This window comes from Malurus melanocephalus, unplaced genomic scaffold (genome assembly GCF_030028575.1).
Source record: "Malurus melanocephalus ecotype Western Australia unplaced genomic scaffold, MMel_1.1 scaffold_25, whole genome shotgun sequence".
Taxonomy (NCBI): domain Eukaryota; kingdom Metazoa; phylum Chordata; class Aves; order Passeriformes; family Maluridae; genus Malurus; species Malurus melanocephalus.
Genome location: NW_026623257.1, coordinates 3,485,775 through 3,507,242, shown reverse-complemented (window position 1 = coordinate 3,507,242; position 21,468 = coordinate 3,485,775). Strand labels below are relative to the sequence as shown.

General features: G+C 35.9%; 1 protein-coding gene across 2 annotated transcripts in view; it reads left to right on the top strand.

Moving 5' to 3' along the window:
• Window positions 1-21,468, top strand: part of CDH18 (cadherin 18) — a 158,018-nt gene that overhangs the window by 109,509 nt on the left and 27,041 nt on the right. For both annotated transcript variants that reach the window (XM_057390393.1, XM_057390392.1), the window contains exons 6-7: window positions 889-1,142; window positions 14,398-14,534. In XM_057390393.1, coding sequence (XP_057246376.1) covers window positions 889-1,142; window positions 14,398-14,534 — 391 coding nt within the window. The remainder of the gene's footprint in view (window positions 1-888; window positions 1,143-14,397; window positions 14,535-21,468) is intronic.

Here is a 21,468-nt window from a genome sequence, read left to right as displayed (position 1 = left end):
ACACCATCAGTCAAATTTATTGTAGATTTTATCTACAAAACACACACTGGCAATGATATTGAGTTCCTCAAATGTCTTGCCTAACGTACTACTTTTCCACCTTTTAGGGTGACAGGAAATACCAGTTTAAACTTCAATGAAAAGGTTTTGTTAGATAGACTATCAGGTTGCCACAGAATGATACTGGTATCAGTGGAATTTGCCATGCCATAATGTCAATAAAAATTTTGATTCTAAAAAAAAATTCCATGAATTTTCCAACTTCATTTAATGATATGACTGTGTTTTGAAAATGTTGGAAACAGACAGACTACATGTATAGCCTTTCCCTCATTGACTAGAAGGGGCAATAGGTCATAAAAGTTTCTGCCTCTTAGAGTCRGTGGTGTTTTTCTGCAAGAATTTGCCTTTTTTCAGTTGAGTATTTAAGAGAATAARCCCAAAAGAATTTTAATATCCTTGTTACTGTCCACAAAACTTTTTTATTAAAGCTGTGAAGTTAATATAATTCAGGACACATCAGTCTCTACCAGTTTCAGGATTTAGGATTTACTGATTAAAATTAAAAGATTACAAAATCCAGACATTTATGTTAYCATGAAAACACAATCTGAGGCTCATTGTAAACCCTGGGTTATTTCCAAAACTGATCCCTTTTCCAATATTCTGTTGTAGAGAAAAACTGAATCCATCCTGCTTAATTTTTATCCTTCTACACAYAAGGTATGGCAGGGGCTGCCAGAATATTAAAAAAAAAAAAAAAAAATCATCCATTTCCTCTAATATGAATAAATGTTTAAGTTAATCAGAAAAGATGTAGTTAAGTTGGTAGCAGGTTTAACTGGAGAACAGAATGGCTCTGAGAATTTTTTTTCTTTCTGCCAACAGCCACTCAACTACGAAAAAAAGAAATCATATACTCTTAATATAGAAGGAGCAAATACTCACGTTGATTTTCGCTTTTCACACTTGGGACCATTCAAAGATGTAACAATGCTGAAGGTCATCGTTGGCGATGTGGACGAACCTCCACTCTTCACTATGCCTTCCTATGTCATGGAAGTGTATGAGAATGCAAAGATTGGGACTCCTGTTGGCACAGTAACGGCGCATGATCCTGATGCTGCAAACAGTTTAGTGAGGTACAGTAAGTCCAAATTATATGGATGAATTATTCAATCATGAKATTGAATTTAACAAGCTTAAGCATTAATAGATCTAGAATGTATGAAGACTATTGTAGTGCACAAAGGGGAACATAGATTGGAACAGTGTCACTATCAGTCTGTATGGATTAGATTTAATAACTGTCAAGCTTTTYTTGGTTTGCTGTGTAATTCCCATCATTGGTCTGAGCAAATGTGTGATCTGCCAGGGTATCCTGCCACTAATTATAAACCTGTTAAGGATCATAGCACTTTTTTTTAAGAATCGTGGCCTGTCAGTGTTGTGCTAGCCCTCAGCACATTTGCTGTACTGTAGTTGTCCCAGGTGCTTGTGCAAGACATCAACAGGTTGAGATGATACATTTTTCTTTTAGAGACAAGCAGGATCATCTTTGCAAAATTTTGGTGGAGGATTAACCCCTTATTTTGTAATATTCTTCAGCTTTAGTGAAGTATCAAAAGAATCAAACAGGTGTAATAATGCATTTTGTGGARCAATGCATGAACTTTATGTGTCCAAGGTGGGAGTAGGTTTAAAAAGCTTCCACAAAAACATTTTTTATGCTATTCCTTGTTATGACATTATGGTATAGCCTTTGTTGAAATCATATGATTATATACTTGGAAAGTAGATTTTCTTAAGCTAATTGGGCTTTTAGTCTCTTGACTGAGTTGAAATCTGCGGGGTATGTGTAAAAGTCTTGGTAAGATGAAACAGTTTTTTTCAGAGCAATGAAAATACCAGGTTTTAATGATTCTCTTGTGCTAATAGTCTGAGATTCAAAATGGTTTGTGTCACAGAATCAATATATGCAATTTCTTAGTGGCAAGTTATTGCCTTTGAAAAATTGCCACTATGGTATTTGTGCCTAAATCATAACATAAATAATAAAATTTTGCTAAAAATAGCTGACAAATGCTGGTAGCTTTAATACTATAATTTTGAAGTTACTAACACAGTCAGGCTGATTACCATCATAGAAGTTTGGAGTAGGAWGGGCAGGTGTAGATTTGACTAGTTCATCTATAATTCAACTGCCTGTGGCCTATAACAGTTTTGTGCAGAGATAACTGCGGTAAAATGGGAGCAGCAGCAGTTTGTACAAAGGCTGGGAAGTAGATTTTCTGGTTGAAAACAAGCAGTAATTTGGAGACAGAGGGATCAGAAGAAAACAGTTTCCAAATATTTAGCTTTTTGTGAAAGTCCTTTTCTTTTTTTTCCCAACGTGAATTTTTTGTAACCAGTGATTGAAGACAGAATATTAGATACCCATATTATTCATATAATTGAGGGGAAAAAATGTCCTCACTTTTGTCTATTTTCCCCTCTATTAATTTTTGTGTTGCTCCTTCCATCTCTCTCTTTCTCAATGGGGGAAAAATATAGAGTGCTCTTAGGTCCTTCTGTGCTGCTTTACAGGAAATGTCTCCACAGTTTGTGTGAAACCTCAGTGTGTCTGAAAGATAGTCAGAGGGTAACGAGGTCACATCTCTTCTTTGTTTCCCCACAATTCCTAGTCAATTGAAAATAAAGATATTGATTATAAAAATATAACCAGGAAGATGCAATGTAACTGTCTTAGAAAGCAGAGATCACAGTCTCCAGGGAGGATTGGGATAGATAGGACTTGCTCTGTTGATCTGTGAGCAGCAGGGGAGCAACAGAACAGCGCTTCTTATCCAAACGGCTCTGATACATCTCCAAACACTGTGAGGCTACAGGACAAGATACAGAGCAGCGATTTGCTTATCAGTCTTCCCTAATCCACTTGTGCATCCTTTCCACTTCTTGAGGACACTCGCTGCTGTGTATGAGATTGATGAAGCATTTAGGCACACACAGTTGAAGCCRTATCACTTCGCTGTTCAGCTGCTAAAAGAGACACAGTGCTGTGATTTGTTCACTGCCCAATTAARTAACAGTTTATTTTGATGGCAGGAACAATTCTTATATACAGAATAATGGTTGGAGATGTAGTTAAGGTAATTAACAGTGCTGAAGAGAAATCTTTTTTAAAGAAGGTATTTGAACTGAACACCAAAATAATTAGCAACATCTATTTCTATCTGTAGAGCGAGACAAAGTGAGTTTGGTCCTTGGTTCCTTATTGTAATTTCCTCACAGTGATTTCATCCTGTTCCTGAGGTGAGTGGTCTTCAGAGGGCACTGACTTTTTGTCAGTGCATGAAGTAAAGTTTTAGTCTTTAAACCCCAGCAAAACAACCTCTGTAATAACAAATGTAGCTAATAGAGGTGGGGTCTTTTTATTCAGTACCTATCTGATTGGCAATTTTGACTGTTCTAAAGGATTTTCTTTTTAAGTTGATTGATTTTTTTTTTTCTTTGAATAGAGAGATATGTATTTTCAGGGAAACTTTTTTAAGTGCTCTTTTAGAATAGGACTATTATTCTCCTGAAATATGAAAGACAAGAGATAATAGCAAGCATAAGAAAGAAATATATTAAAACTTCATCATGTATTAATTTTAAATACAAAGGGGTTTTGAGCAGTTTGAAAATCACTKAAAAATTTACTTCAAAAATTGTCTTCTAAATCAACAGAAAACATCCTTATTTGTAATTCATTCACAGGTATTACTGCCTTGTTGGAACCTTTATGAGAAACTAATCCCCTTTCATTGCTTTGTGTCAAGTATTCTGCTTCCCTGCTTATGTCTTTTGTTGCTTGAAAAGGTCAGGGTTAAGTCACGYCTTATAATAATATCTGATGTGCAAGTGGGTCTTGAAAGGTCTCTTCCCACACAATATGGAAGAAAGCACTGCTATTAAATGCTCKAATTACAATTCTTTTTCTTAGTCCATTATTCATTTTAAATCTCTCCATACCTACTTAGAAATTACCTTTTTTTCTTTTCCTGAAATCATACAGAGAGGACCTTCATGGAGATTAGGGGTGAAAATGGCTTTTAATTGGCAACTCACTTACGTGTGTTGAGTGCAGCCCTTGGCTGTCAGTGCTGCCTCAGGGCTGCAGCAGCGCCTCTTGAAACCCTGAAATCTTYCTGTGGGTGATCCTTGGGTGGTGAGGCCCGGCCACAGCGCTTACTCCAGAYGATCCTTGGAGCTTTCTGACTGCATCTGGTCTGTTTCCAGTGGAATGGTTCCCAGAAACATTATGCTGCAGCTGTTCCCCAAGCCACCTCCAAGTTAGTGGTTCAGAAAAGAGCAAAGACACAGTTTTAGGATCATGACACTTTCTATAAATGTAACAGAATAGAGAAAGTTGTTCCGTGATAAAGGCCAATTCTCTCAGAATAACTTCCCAGTTTGATACTGTGCTATGAAGAACTGAAAGCCTTTATTAACATTTCAGTCTTGAAAAAGCAGCATTTGAGAAATAAAACATCCCATTACAGAAATACTGTACCATCAGATCACTCTTTTGGCTTCTGCTTTGTCATGCAGTGATACAGGAGATAAATCACTGTTTTGAGCACTAATGATAGGACCTCTGCCCACTCTGGTCATTTTTTTTATCCCCACTTATTATGTTTAACTTAGTTTGTTTGCATTTCTGGGAAGAATTGTTCTTTTCCTGGTATCTAACAGAAAAGTTCTGATGAACAGGGTACTGATCCTGATGAGCACTCTGCCTGAGACAGCAGTGTCAATAAGAAAAAAAAGCATCTTCCCTTTTCAGAATGTCTACAATTGCTTGGCTAAAAACAACTTTGGATGTTTTTGGTCCTTGAAAGATTGATTTGTTATATTAATGTTATAGAATTCAAGTAAATTTTGTGTTGGACCTCAATCAGGCTGTAATATATCTTACTATAATGTGTTTTATTCACAAGATTTGATCAGCTATAGGAAACGGAAGTCAGAAAAAAAAAAAAAAATGATGGTTTTGTTTGGGCTTGGGTTTGATTTTTTTTTTAATTTTGACCTAAAAATTAATTTAATTTTTTTTTTAAATTTATTTTGTCCTAGAAATGGACTATTAAATTTGTGCTAAGCTGCTGAAGAATACAAGTTCAATCTCGTCCCTGATTCTGGCTTCTCTCTTTTCTAATGGTCCTATGCTATTGCCTTAAAATGGATGATATTTCATAATGATTATAATGCATGTATATACTAATGAGTAAAAACTTTTCAGTACCACRTCTGGTATGTCAGAGCTCTAATAARTACAAAATAAATTACMRGYACATATGATTATGACAATTAATRTRGTGTAGGAATTTYTTCYTCAATTCCTGCATTAGGYAGAGAAACTTAACTTTTGCAWTGGTTGTAAAAGAACSTTYTATATTCTCCTGAAGGTGAATATTTTCTGTCATCAGCCTGTAAAAAGTAATCTTAATTTTCAGTGAATGGTATTTTAAGAGGCACACTTACATRTACATGAAAAAATATACCCAGTAAGTTTTATGTACTCCTATTATTATTTCTCAAATCCTTAAAGACAAAAAAGTATTATAGAAAGTTCAGCTTTGCGACTTTACTCTGATGGAAAGTTTAAATTTGTTAGAGGTAGAATAAAACCTCAGCTTGTCATTGAAACTGAGAGGTGCAAGACAGAACTGCATGAAAGGATCAAGGGGAGGGGCTGAAAATTAAAATTGTATTTTTAARGGKKTTTTTTTCCTCCTGTTYTCTGAGATSAGTTCAGTTTCTATGGTACTCATCCAYACTGGCATTAGGGAGAAGGGATTAGACTGATCCGCTGCTGGAAAATACAGAAGTCACTTCATCTGGATATATTGATTTGTCTTCCTTGCTCTTGGAGTGTTGTATAAGAATAAAATCATTTTATTTCCTGCTATCCTGTGCACAGCCAGCACGGCTTCTCTAAGGGCAAGTCCTGCCTGAACAGGAAGTGACCTTGATGGAGTGACCGCATCTGTGGAAAAGGGAAGGRTCACAGATGTTGTTTATCTGGACTTGGGTAAAGCCTTTGACAYAGTCCCCCCAAAAYAAMATCATTTYCTCTAAACTGKAAAGAGATGGATTCGATGAGTGGACTGTCAGAATGTTTGGGGTGACCTAATSCCTGCTTTCCAGTACCTCAAGGGAGCCTATGAGAAAGATGGAGAGGGACTATTTACAAGAGCATGTAGTGACAGGACAGAAGGGGATRGCTTCAAACTGAAAGACAGTKGGTTTAGACGAGATATTAGCAAAAAATTCTCTACTGTGAGGGTGGTAAGACAATGGAAAAGSTTGCCCGGAGAAGTTSTGGATGCCACATAGCTGGAAGTGTTTAAGGCCTGGTTGGATGGGGCTCTGAGCCATCTGGTCTAGTGGAGGGTGTCCCTGCCCAYRTCAGGGAGRTTGGAACAATATGAAATCGAAGGTGCCTTCCAACGCAGGCTGTGATTGAATGAGTCTATGACTCCTCTCTAGCTGTGCTTAGGGCAACTTGCTGAGATCAGAGTCATCATGCAGAGTGACCATCCCTCCCTCACATGCYCATGAGGAATGTGTGAGATATCCCAGATCTTAGCAGCCCTGTGCTTGTGGAGAAAAAAGCAGACATCTGTCCTCCTCAAAGGAGATTTCAAAGCACAACACTATCATAGCCCTCCAGTATTCTCTCTAAGTTTATTAGTAAATCAGAACAGAAAAAGATCGCCCTATTTTGAATGGCTGAAGAGAGAGGGGAATTTTTCTTCAATTTATTCTCTAAATCTCATCTCACTTCACAGAGAGAAAGCATTTTAAAGTCTTTTTTCAGAGCATTGAGGTGGGAGATCTGTTGCTGTTTTGTTCCCTGAGGCCTCAAATTATTTTTGATTATTGTCAAACTAAGTGTCTGAGGTCTCCCAAAAACAAAATATCCRTGTCCTTGAGCAGGAACAGGCAAGATGTTCTGACAGCTCTTCTGACTAGCAAACATCCAACTTGGGATAGTCATCAGAATCTTACTTCAATCAGAACCACCTCTGTCCCTCCCTCCCTCCMTCAGAGGTGAGAGAGAAAAAACTGACAGATCATCTTTTTTGACCATGAAAGACTGATTTTTCATGCAAGAACATCATCTTTATGTTTATATAATTTCTTCTGAGTTCAGAATGCATTCAGTATTAACATTCTTTTATGATTTTAGAGTCAGCCTTCATATCTGAGCACCTCTGGAGTAGTCATTTGATAGGGTCATTCAACTCCAATAAATAAGCGTAAATCTATCATTCTTGGTTTTATTTGGTTTGGTCTATAATATGTAGGGGGAAAAAAGATGTAGATAGAGTACCATTCTTTAGCTGATAGATAAAAAAAAGTAGTTGTAGCTGCAGCTACAGCTGTAGAGAAGTAGCTGTAGCTGAAGCTAGCTTTAAAKGAGAAATTAGTGTTTCTCATGTAACACTGACTGCCCTTTATTTATTATCAGCATTGAAATCTCAATGTTAATCTCTTTGAATAGCAAGGAACTTAGATATAATAACATAYATGTAATTTTGCCATCAACACATCTACCTGAAATGCATTTGCAAAGTCATAATCCTCTGTAGAAATTCATAAAGTCATGAAAAGAAGACAAATCTTTATTGTGCTTTGAATTCTGATCTAYGCCTGAAGGCTGTGGCCTGCTCTTTGCCTGCATTTGCTAGTAGAATTAGCTAGAAAAATGATYACTGATTAACATGTGCAGACAGAAACTGCCAGCTGGAAATTATGAATGTCTAGAAATGGCTGATTTCCTTCAAATGAGCAGCATTCCAARTTTCCTTTGTCCAAGGTGAGCAGTGTGCTAGCAATGCATAGAGGATGAGAATGAGAACTGGAGCAAGAAACTAACTTCTGCATAAAATGAAAACCAGTAGTGGATGTCTCGCCACTACAGAGGCTTTTCTGGGACTCAGTGGTTCACTGCTGTCAACTCCCCTTGTCTCCTGGGATCTGCCAACTCATATAACCAGGACTAGGAGATGGAAAGCTGCCTCTCCTGCTGAGCTGGGATTTCAGTATGAGAGGTGAGCCAGGAGTCCTGTATGGAAACAACAAGGTACTGCTGATCAGCTGATGGATGTCAGCTGGCAGCCAACACCAGCGATAACTCAGTGGGAACAGYGTATTGAATCAACTTCCTTCAAATGCTCTGAGAGGAACAGTATTTTTCTCAAAGTTATGCTATGCCTGTTTGAAAAGAAAGCAAAGGAACAGTAAACAAAGGGATTACCTTCTCCAAGGTATCTTCGAATGCATTTAATTTTCACACCTGGAAAGCACAGTTTAAGGCTGTAGGTCTCAGTAGCAGTCTTCTGCCAAGGAGCTCTGGAACATYGAATGTCTACTTAAAGTACCAGACATGCTGCAGGGAGAAAATTGGTTGCCTGCTGATTGGCTTATGACTTCTGAYTCATACTTCACAACTGCTTTTCTCTCCTGGCCAAGTTTGTTAGAACTGCGGGGAAATAGATTTGCCGTGGAATGGATGTAGTGTAGTGCAAGACAATCACGGCAACAGAATGTCTCCCCACCTCCTCATTTGGTTTCAAGAGCTTGCTGCTGGTTCCTGGGCTCATGAGTGCCGCTGTCAGGAGGCAGAGAGAAGATAAAAGGCACACACTCGAGTTCAGTCCCAGCATGGGCCATTTCTTGTTGCTCTCCGGCTGGTGAAACACAGAGTCACAGCTGGTCAGTTCTCTTACTCTTTGTCATGGTRTACCTCCTTCACTCACTCTATGCAGTTGCTTGCTCTTCCTTTTCTGAGATACTTTATAAAACRAAATAAGAATTTCTGTACTTTGAATCTGTTTCTTTCTGAGAAATTTTCTTGCTTAAATCTTTAACTGAATAGGTTTTCTTATAATGCCACCTGATTTCTAATAGATAAGTTTTTAGAAGATATAATTCTTTGGACAAGGTTCTGTTACCTTCTCATGATCTTTTTTTGATTGTTTCTTTGTAACCAGTTTCACTTGTTATTTAAGAACTCTCTATTTGCTTGTCTCAAAACAAAAGTCCAAGGTAGTACTGTGATCTTTGAATTCACATCTGGCTGATTTTTTTTTTCTTTGGAAATTTATTATCAGTATGAAGTTTGTAACCAGGGTAGAAATATGTAACAGAGTTCATTTTTGTGGTTGATAAATAGGGTAAATAGGGTAATAAATAAAAAGATAAGTTGAAGATTTGATTAAARCCAGAAAAAGAGACAACCTAAAAGCTCAAAACTATTACAAAAGTTCAAACTCAAGATTCTTCCTTAAAACACAGTAATTAGAGAGAACCATACCAGAAGAGTAACAGCCTATGCCAGTTGTCTAGTGATAAACTGATGTTAATATTAAGACTGAATATGCTTAGGCTTATGCATTTTAGCTTCAGAAGCCCTCCCAAAAGGTTTGAAGATGATTAATATTCCTAAAACTACTTTAGCACCTTTTAAATTTTTCTCCATTTCAAGCAGTCTTTGCATTATTAAAGTCTGACAGGTTTAATACTGAACACAGATTTATATGTTCTAGAGTGACCTTCTGCCCAAGGRCCACCATTTATATATATTTCTCCTTATTTTCTAATTGACACAAATGCTTTTAGTTTTCAGTAAAAATGAAGGGGAATATCTGTTACAGCTGACCCACTGCTTCACTGAAAGGCAGAAAGTCAGGAACAAAACCAGAAGAGTGAGTGGTTTGCTTTGGTCAGAAAAAGGATATGGATGAAGCTGAGAATGGCCTTCCATTGACTGACCCTGCCTAATAAAAAGGTGGCACATATTATATTTCCCAGTGCTAGCAATATACAGTTTTGATGTTTAATTTCCTTCAGATTATCTTCAGATAGTATGACTAATAAGTTTTCCATATTCATGATCCTTTTTAATGTAGTTTCTTTCAGATGGTTTTCTGTTGCTGGTTTGCATGTAAACAGTTTATGGAGAGCTGTTTATCTAGGCATGTCTTATTATTAAGTCTCTTTATTAAAATGTGCCATGCAACTCAAATGTTCTGATTTGTGGTTCTGATCTGTTCTAATGTGTAGTGATTATAAATATGCTAACTCACACAGGCATTGTCATAAGTAAATGTCTATGAACAAATATCTCAAATGGATATGGTAGATAATTTTTTTTAGTGAACGTATTCTAAGTGAGCAGAAACCATCAACTGAATTAAGGTGAAAAATCTCTTTTGGAATGACTCTTTGAAATTCAAAAATTGCACTACATCTTTTCGTTATCTAGAAAAAGCATTGAAAAGCAGCTCRGAAGATATGGAGGGAAGGGAAGGAGTGGAAGGGAGTGACTGTTTCCACTGTTGTCCAGATGGAAGTAATTYTTTTTTTTCATCAGATGAAGTAAATTCAGAAGCTTAAGTAAAGCATCATTGAGTCTGGAATGTGCTCTACTTATGGATATTTCTGATCTCTATTCTCAACATTTAGATAAATCAGTGACTAGTATTTATACAGGTCTAATTTTTTTTGGCATTTTATAAATACAGTGAATCTTATTTTAAATGACCTCCTACATGACAAAAATTAGTTGCTCTACCAAGAGAGTCTTGTACAAAATATTTTTAAGGCACTTGGAAGCAGAATAAGCATTCCTATGTTTTTTTTACTGTGTGGGCATATATTCTGTAATTTGTTTTACTCACACATTCATGAAGGTTGGGAAACAGAGCAGTGAAAATGGCTGCTTTAGATATGATGCACAAAACAATTTTAAGGAAGAATCTGGAGAATTGGAGGAGAATCAAATGTTATAATAATGGAAAGGCTAAGAAAGTATGACTTTATTCATTGATGAAGAAAAAAAAATATTCATTGATAAAAACATCCTCAATCTGTGAATATTTCAGTATGTCTGTAACTGTATGCAAATGTTGTCACACGAAAGGGAAGTACCACTGTATATAAATTAGAAAAMAGTGTATTATTCTAGTATCATTGGAAGTGAAAGTGTTAGCACAATAAGTTACCTCAGGATCACTTTATTTCTGTTAATGACAGAGAAAATACAATTGAAGTTATACATCCAATCCAAAGTTCTTTAAACAGAGAGAATTGAGATTCTGTGGGACACTTTTAAATAACAGATTTAGAATAAGGTGTTCATATTTTTAAAAAATKGACAATACTTCACAATTTGTTTATGAAACATTAGGTAATCACAATTCATCAGAAAGTCAAACGCCAGTTTTTCTATGCAAGCTTCATATTTGGGACAGATATATTTCTGGGTTTGTTTTGTTGTTTTTTTTTTTTTCTGGGTCAGAGGAAGGGGTAGTGTTTCGTTATAAGTCACACACAAAAGCAGATGGGTTTTCATGTTGCTTTAAGGTTTTTTCCTCATTGAAGCCCAATTTGAAATTCTGTCTATTTTTAAGCTACTCTCTACAAATAATACAGAGCCCTATTTTTATGGTTCTGTGGTCAGCACAGTAGTGACTCACGGAATAGTCACCGTGCCTGATGTTGGTAATAGGCAAACAGTGTCCAGAGTAATTAGWGTTTGCAGGGACAAGATTCTTGTATTATAAATTGATTTGGATTTGCAGTACATATTCTATAAGAACCGGTGAGGAACTGATATTTGATTTCTTTTTTTCAGCAAATAACTCTTTTTGTTATCAGGAGATTCCTAGAGTCAATAAAAGCAAAGCTATACTAGGAGAGAAGTAATTAAATTTTGTCATTGCAAAACTGATTTTAARCTCTACCAGTAAAAGGTCTCCAAAACTGAAGAATTATGTTTTCCATGCTTTTTCTAGCTCATCATGTGAAAGATGTTTGTGTATCTGTGTACGTATCTTGCCCAACACAACCAAATGTTCATTATTTCTGTGTTAATAATAGTATAATCAAAACATTCAAAACTATTTTTCCTAGCTCAGTTTTCCTACACTGCCAAGTTGTAAGGCATGGGGGCATTTCTCCACTTGAAGCATATGTCTTCTGGACAAAGTACAGATGTTAACATAACTAGCAAGGATGGCAGTTTTATGGATTTTTGGAGGTTGATGCCACTCTGTCTCCCAGTTTTTGTAAACAGTAAAAGGTAATGCTGTCTGTGGACATGGGAGGTAGAACTTCTCCACAGAGACTGACACAGTCTTAAAGAGGTGATTAGAGCTTGGGTAAATAGGGCCGACTAAAATAATGCCAAGAGGATAATTGTGTGGTTCATTTTTGTTCTCTTTTGTGGYGTGACCTCAGAAGATTCCAATATTCCTCAAAACAATATAAATTTGTTTGATTTCTGCACCATTCAGTATGTTGTGATGAATGTTCATCAATATTTTTTTTTTTTTTTAAATTTCTCTCCTGATTTTACTGAGCATGGGGAACCACACCAGTTTCCAGAAGTGTGTCTGCAAAGACCACTGTGATCCAGCAATTATAAATTCACTAACATTTTTTGTTCTTTTTCTGACCACATCACTTGTTTTGTTTTTTGTTTGTTTTTTTTTTCTTTCAGTTAAGGGTACACTAAATAATGTCCTCTGAAAAAAATTTTCCTGACTTCAACTCTTAAAAATTGCACCATCCCTTACATAATGAAGATCTTGTCAGTCCCATTTTGTACAGAGACAATTTGAGTCTGTTATTTGTTTGAAGTAACTTGAGCTGCCACCTTGCACATCTAAAGTGTTGTTATTGACTACTTCTGGTTAATTTTGGAATGAGGTTTTCTCAGCTGTTGGTAATTAATGAACAGCACAATACGTTCTGACTGAGCTTGGTTGCAAGACAACAAGGAAAATCCTTATTCCAGAGAAACATAAAATGGGAACTGGGGTCTGCTGTCTCTCCAGCAGCTCCCGTGGTGATAATGCAGGGTTTTCATTCTTCATGATGTTGGAAGGAAAGTTGGAGAACAGGCAAAAAGAAAGATATTCTAGCATAGATTTTGCTGCTTTGATTTCTTTGATTTGACTGAACTATGGTTCTTTAGTTGATGAAATCACTGGAAGCATGAAAAGAAAAKCAGAGGGTCACAAGCGAAGATAGCATATTGTAATGCAGATGTAAAATGCTTGTTCATGTTGGTAGAGGTTGGTTCAGGTTCTCTAAAGTAAGAAAGTCACCAAATTCTATCTGTTGTTTTCCACTGTGTGTCCAATCTTTTCACCACTTAAGGTGACTCRCTCAGATTGATGCCTTCTCCTGTAAGTGCTTGCTTTCTTTTGCTTTTTCACCTCACCTCTGACTTGAATATATCATTCAATCAAATGTTGATTTTCTTGTTTGCTTTTCCTTTCCACAACTAGTATAAATAAGYATATTGTGAGAGAAATAAAACTGAAGTTAATTTTAATTTTTTTGAACTTGGCAGCTTTTATGTGCACCACTCTTTTTATTAGCTGGGAATTACACTTCTGGCGATGTAAAAATAAGAACAATTGGATGGGACAAATAAATAATTTTGACCTTTATATACCTTCCATGTGTTAAAAATTTGACAGAATGAAAGCAAGGATGACAAATTGTTGGGAAAAAACAGTTATGGTATATGAAATAATAATTTTCCTTTTGTGGTTTTTTTTTTTTTTTTTTTTTTCCCAGAGTTAGATAAGAAGTCTTGATAGGGTTCTGTAATTGCTTCATTTTTTAAAAGCCATTGTAAATGATTTGAGCTTTGAGAAAAAAAATATCTTGTCAATCTCTTCTTTTGTGTTCTTTTCCTCTGCTTCCACTATCCACTTCAAGGCTTTTATTTTCCCTGCTAAGCAAAGTGCCCAGAAGCCAAGGGAGTAAAGCAGGGTTGCTCAGGTCTTTTCTAGGGGAGTGTCAATGGCTGCTCTGGGAATGAGACATTTCTGACACTCAGTAATGGTTATGTTCCAAATGCTTCGTGTCATCATGTCATCGACTTCATATCAGAGAGGCGTGCTTCAAAACAYGAGCTGAGGCTGAGCACACTGGTTTGCAGTGACAGGAAAATAMGCAGAAAAATAATAACTTAGTATCTGCTTTCTTTTCTGCTTTTCCATCTCATGATTTTTAGTCAAAATACATGTGTATCTTACCTTTGACAGGATTGTGTACTGCTGTGCAAAATACCACCTGTTAGCAATTTATATCTTTGTGACTCACAGTGGAAATATTGTTATGTATCAAAAGAAATAAAATATTATGGAAGAAATGAAATATGGTGTTACTTTGGGTTTCTCCAAATTATAGATTTTCTTTTGAGGTTGTTTTTAAAAATGTCTATTATTTTTTAAAGCTTGAAAGTAATATTCTTATATAGCTTTCTGTTACTTTGGATTATAAGTACTACAATGAATATATATTTATTGTTATATTTCTTCATAGATATTTCATTGATCATAACACAGAAGAAGATAGGTATTTCACCATTGATGCTAGTACTGGGACCATTAAGACTGCCAAGATCTTTGACAGAGAGGAGACACCTTGGTACAACATCACAGTGGCCGCTTCTGAGATAGGTAAATGATTTATTTGGCACATGGTATGGAAAATAAAATTAGAAAGGAAAATAATCACTTTCAGATTTTAAGAAAGACTATCTTAATATGTTATGTTTTTTTTCAAGCTAGTGGGTTTTTAGCTAGTCTGGACAAAGAAGAGCTTTCTCTGTGTGTGTGAATATTCCAGCTCCACAGAACAATTAAACTAAATGTCACATGCCTATGTGATTCCACCTGTGTAAATTAGCCATGTTTCTCTGCATGGTGCAGAAGGCTGCCAATTTACCCAACAACATTTCTGAGCATTCAGTGTCCTTAAATCAACAGCTTATCTCATTTATGTTTCATAGTTCATAATTTCACATGACTTAGAAGTTAAGACTATATATTACTGTCTGGGAAATTCATCTTTCCATCTTGTATCTACTATCAACTSTTTTACTGAGTTGGATGCTAAATCTGTGTGCAGTTTAATTTATTRCTAACAGATGCCTAGTAGTTGCTGATTATATCTCTGGCCTTTTAAAAGATAAATTGCCAAGTAAAAATGCAATAAATATTTACCTGTGCATTTGAAAGTACTCTAAYTTTGATGAATTTCCATTACCTCAGATAACCCCTGCAATAATCAAAAAACATCTTGCTGAATAGCCCGAGATAAATATTTCTACATGAGGCAAGGACAGTTTAAAGAACTTTTCAGTTAGCCTTTTTATTTCTGTACTGYCACAGTTTTAAATTTAAAAAAACTGAACAAGGCAAATAAAGAAAGAAAAAATCCCATCCTGAATCAGCAGATTTAGTTCTCCTAAACATGATTTGTGATACTGCCTTTCAGTGGCAGTGATTTTGATCAAAACTGTGAAATACTTTTATGCTTATTTAGTTATCTTAATTTTTTTTTTCATTCATTTTTTTAATGACAAAATGCAGGTTTTACCTTCAACAGATTCCACTGGCATTACTGAGCCTGGTCTGCTTTCAACTGTTTCATCTCTGGGTTAAAATGTAATCTGTTCTGGCACTACATCACTAGAACAATGGACAGAATAAACAGTATGAAYATATTTTGTAAGGACAACAAATGGTTTCTTATTACTGTATGTACTTACTTTCACAACTAAATTGAGATTTTGAGCTAAGTACATTTGTATAGTAAATAATAGGATCTAGAATTTTATTATTAGCTCTTTGAAAAAGTAAACACACTCATGTGTGCTTGACAGTGTCTTTGTATATAAGATGTGTTATTTCAATGCAGAATGAAATAAAATATAATTAAAGCCTAATCATAAGCAGGTGCATAGTGTTAATTCAAAAAAAGATTTAAAAGCTACTTTGGGGCACTGWAAAAAGTAGCCATGAGTCCTTTTTTGGAAACCATTGAAATGTAATTATTTCCAGGAGGAAATCTCAGTAGCATAAAATTTAAACACAACTTCTTACAAATTATTTATTTCACATAATCCAAAGAGTGCTGGTATGGGGTTGGAAAAAMAAATAAATCCATAGTGTCAGTTGGAAAAAAAAACAGTTATGAGAAAAGGAAGAGACAGTAGTGAAGAAATGGATGACAGACAAACTGACAGGCAGCCTAAATGACAGACAGCCTTTCCTTCTGTCTGTTTCCTCAGCCATTTTCTTATCTATACTAATTTGAAATCATAACACTGTTGTTCTCTTCCAAGTCCATTGTGAAATTAGTAATTGAATTTATGGTGGAGCAAGGAGAATGCGTTGTGTATGGCCAAAGCTCTTTCTTTAAGTCCTATCCATCCYATCTGCAGTCTTTTATGGTCTTTTGCTTTCAAGTCCATGCCCGTGGTATTACAGAACTAAGACTAAAGCTAAAAATCAGGTCAAACACTATGATCAAAGTGTTATTTAGCTGTGGGAGTGAGATTCTTCAAATTTATCTGAAACAGCAGAAGGCATTTGCAGCTTCTGACACCATTTGCTTAGCCAGGAACACAGCAGAACCTGCAAGGTCCATAAAGATTGTGCCCCTTCAACATGAAGAGGTGCTCTGAAGGTATAAAGTATTGGTTGTAGTTAATTTCTTCAAGTGTTTTCCTCTCTTGTCTTCGTGAGGCATTGCCCTGATACAGTTCAGTTTCTACTGATCATCCTTTTAGCTGCTATTTGTAACCAGGCTTATTTTACATAAATGAAATTTAGCTTCAGCATCATAATTCTACCCCCAAATGTATGATATCTTGATGCTTCATCCCTGTTCTTTCTGAATCTTTCATAAGGCATTTACTTTCACTTTTTATCTCAGTATGTGACAAATACTCTGCATTGGTCCAAAGTYCTCTCAGAAATCAGTGGAAGTCCTACCACTTTTGGTCTGTGGGAGTAACACTGGTGTAATAATCAGGGTTTTTTTTTCTGCTTGTGCTATTACTTCTTAAAGCACACCATTACTATAAAAATGAATGGGCAATCTTTTTTTTTTTTTCTTTCACATTCATTGTTTTTAAACAGCATACAGTGAGGAAGAGTGGAATTTTGGTGTCCAGAAGCTTCTATTTTGCTTGCTTCAGTATTGGTGCTCCTTGAAATCTCTTTGTGGTATTAGGGAATAAGATGATAAAGCTGAAGGGTCTACAGACTAAATCTGGGGCAGGGGAAATGAGTAGTAGTGGTGGTGGTAGTAGTAATAGTAGTAGTAGTAGTAGTAGTAGTAGTAGTAGTAGTAGTGGTAGTAGTAGTAGTAGTAGTAGTAGTTGTGATATTTAAAAGTATGGTTTCACATAGAATTTCTATCATTCATTGACCTATTAGTACTCTCTGAAAAATTTATAAAAGTCTATTTGGAAAAGGGAGAAGTTAGAATTTGCTTGGCTCTAGTACAGGTATTTGAACAAGACTTTGACTAGAGTAATGAGAACAGGAAAATACAGGGCAAGTGCACAATGTTTTATAACAGATTAAAGACTGATTTAGAGGAATGAAATACAGTCMTAGTAATGCAGAAAAGACAGTCTCTCCCTTTGGAAGTGGAAAAAGTTAAGGCTGAGCTATTTTAAGTACTAGTGTGGAATCTGTCAATTAGAATTCATTATAATGATAGCACTCAATGATAGGAAGTGATTCAAATTCCAAAATTACCTCCCTAGATGGTAAGAATTAAGACAAGGAGAGATTCATGTAAGAACAAGGCACATAGAAGTACAGGCCAGAGAAATTAAGGGTGAAGTGGCTTGAAAATTGTCTGAAATGGCTGGTTCAAAGGGCTGTAACCACAGTGTGGCTGCAGTACAGTCACTGGGAAGTATTCCCAGTGTTTTATACAGGATGCAATACTGTTTAATACGTTCATTAGAGGCATGGTTGGTGGAAGAGGGTCCACTGCTCAGCCAGTTTGCAAATGCCACAAAACTGGGGTCATGGCTGATACCTCCAACTATCATGTGGACAACCAGAAAGATCTCAACAGGCTGGAGAAAYRGGTGGACAGGAAATCTCACAAAGATTTAATAACAGGAAATGCAAAGTCCGGCACTTGGACAGGAATAATCCTAAGCACCAGTTCACATGCAGGGCCAGCTGAATGGAGAGCAACTTCTGAAAGAAGGATGTGGAGATCCTGGTGGATGAAAGCTGAACGAGAGCCAGCGATGTGCCATTGTGACAAAGAGGGACAATGACATTCCATACGGGATGAAGAAGCATGGTCAGCATGCTAAGAGAGGTGATCCTTCCCCTCCATACAGCCCTGTGAGACCACATGAGGAATGCTGCCTGATCTGGGCTCCAGAGACATGGACATACTGGACTAAGTGCACTGAAGGGGCATGAAATCATTAAGGACTGGAGTATCTCTCATACGAGGAGAGGCTGAAAAACCTGGAACTGTTCAGCCTGGAGAAGTGAAGGCTCAGAAGGAGTTTATCAGTGTTTTTAAATAACTCTTAAAGAAGAGTTTAAAAAGTGAGTAAAGATGACCAATATGAGGAAAGACTCATCTGAGTAGTACACAGTGAAGTAACAGGAGACAATATGGACAAGTTGAAATATGGAAATTCCATTTAAAACAAATAAGAAAAATGGTTTTACTGTGCAATTAATCAAAAATTAGGACTGATCACACTGAGAGGTTGTAGATTMTTTATCTTGGAGATACTAAAAATCCAACTGGACATGGCCCAGAGCAATGTATGCCTGCTTTGAGCAGAGGAGTTTGACATGCAGATCTACACTGATGCCTTCAAAATCAATGTTTCTGTGATTTTTTGATACTGGGAACTGTTTTGAATATGGAGAAGAAAACAAAGAAAACAGAGGAAACCAGTTTCTAGATACATTTTTCAGATTATGTTAATATCAAAACAATTTTATGGAGTTCATAAMATGCTGGACATTTCGATGGATAATAACTGTGCTTCTAATAAGAAATGTGATTTCTTGAAAGCAAGATAAATGCTTRTATTTCAACAATTTTAAAGGTACTTTCTACCAGGAAGTTTTTTGCATATTTGTCTTACACAGCTGGTTATCCTATTAGTGTGCAAAATGGATTGCTGGGTTTACTAGATCATCAATAATTTTGGGGTGAAGTTGTCGTGCTCCCGAGTGTCTCCAAAATGGTCTGCAATGGCTGAAAATGGAAAATCAGGCAATTTTCCACTATTTGCTTGAAAGACCAGCTTGAATATAATGGTGAAAAAACTTCRAAGGTTTGATAAACAGTTTCTAATTTGTAAAGCTGTGGAGAGGCTGTACAGAACAGGAAAACTGAAGTTACAATGTTCCTGCCAGGTTCTGTCAGATCACTCAGACTCAACAAAATGCTACCAAGAGACAACAAAAAATGACCACATGAAAGGATACTGTATACACAGAGCTTTGATACTGTAATGGATTAGAAATCAAAACACTGAWGGGACTTCATTATGTAGCTGATTATACRGAGAAAAAAACAARCAATCAAACAAACAAACAAAAMCAAAAACAAAAACAAATGTTATCTCCAAGGTATTATACAAAATCAGATATTGGGGAAAAAAACCCAGTCAAACAGATATATTTGTCTCTGTTTATATATCTTCTGTGTTTACTTTGCCATGCATATCCCTCATATTTTGTCAGGGGAAACAATACTAAAGTGTTGAGTTAGAGCAGCACTTCATTGACAAAATATGCAATACCCGATGTGCTATTGAAAAGACACCAGGAAAATCCAGTCATTGCAAAAAAGTACTCAAAGAAATAAGTTTCAGACATATTTTCATAGAGTGCCAACAAACCCTGTTCCAAATTAGAATATGGGAAAAGCCACTATAASTCAGAAGAATAAATATTTGGAACAGTTATTTTGCAAGAATTAGAGTTTGAAAACATTAAAGTGTCTTTTCTAATTATAAAATAATTGTTTTAAAGTAAGTCTTGGTAAAAACAATAACAGGAAAATAAARTTACATAATTCAGAGGAAAACAGGATTCACAGAGACAAATAATAATTTGCAGCAGTGAAATATAAAATCCTTTGAGATGCTGGATAATGGAAGTCCCATAATTACATCAAACAAACAGATAAAGTGCATTGTTATAGGGAGGTGTGGTTATATCTCTTCTTTAGCATCACAGAGGTATTGCTGCTCATATTAAGATCATTAAACAGCAAGTAATGAGAAGAATTTGACAGTTCTTTCTCACATTCTATGGCTGCAGAAAAGGCTTTACCAAGACTTTGGAAAGATATTAAAATATATTACTCCTGGTAGCACTACATGAGACTGTCATGGAGAAGGATAACTGAAGCTAGAGGGGAGGAATCAAGTATACACAGTAGCCCTRTTAATGCTATTAAAAGATATGCTGATTTATTTTATAAAAATTGAAATCAAAAGACAAAAATACACCATTCATTTCCATTTATTTTGAAACACATGAAAGAAACATATTCATTGCCTGAAGGAAATAAATCTTTGGAGGAATAGCTTCCTGGCATATAGCATTGAARGTAAAGAACAAGAATTTATGATAATTTATTTTCTCATTTGAAATTTTTCACATACCCAAGAATAATCCTTAATATTTTGTTTCAAATAATTAGTTTTTAGAAAATGTTTAAGAAAGAACATTTTAGAAAATGTTTTCTAAATGTTTTAGAAAATCTTTAAGAAAGTAATCTAAATCAGAACAAATGCTGTTGTAGTTTTATAATCTCCTTACCTTTTGTATCTGGTGGGCAGCAGAATGATTGTTTAATATCAGTGAGTTTGTTGCTAGATTTGTGTCTCAGTTTTTATTTGAAGGGGTTTTTTTTCGTACAATATGAAAAATCATCATAGTGTCTTTTGGTCTCAATTTCTTCTTCAGAACTTCACTTTTTTACTAGTGAGAGCGGGACACAGTCCAAACTGGTACCCTGTCCAAACTTACAAATGACACACAGTTTACTTTCAGCTTTGGCAACGTGCCTACTAATGCATCACAACAGTATGAATTTATAGCATCAAAGAATCATTAAGTTTGGCAAAGACTTCTAGGGTCATTGAATCCAACCATTTAGCCTGGAGAAAGGAGAAGATGTTTCTCTCTACCACTGCCTGAAAGGAGGTTGCAGCAAGGTGGAGATTCATCTTTTCAACCAAGTAACAAGCAATAGGACCAGAGGAAATGGTTTTACATTGTACCAGGGGTATTTTCATCTTGATATTGAGAAAAATTTCTTCACTGGCAGGGTGGTCAGGCACTGGAACAGGCTGCCCAGAGAAGTGGTGCAATAAATGAAAGTATTCAAAAATCATGTGGATGAAGCAGCATATGCTGTTCTCTTAAATGTACTTATCAATGCAGTAAGGAAAGCCTACAAAAAAAGGTATTTAAAAAAATTCCAGCAGTTGTTGAAGGGCAGTTAGTTGTTCATCCAGTTCAAGAAGTGATGCTTTTAATTCCAATTTCAATGCTTATTCCCTATTTATACTGGTTTAATCACTGGGYT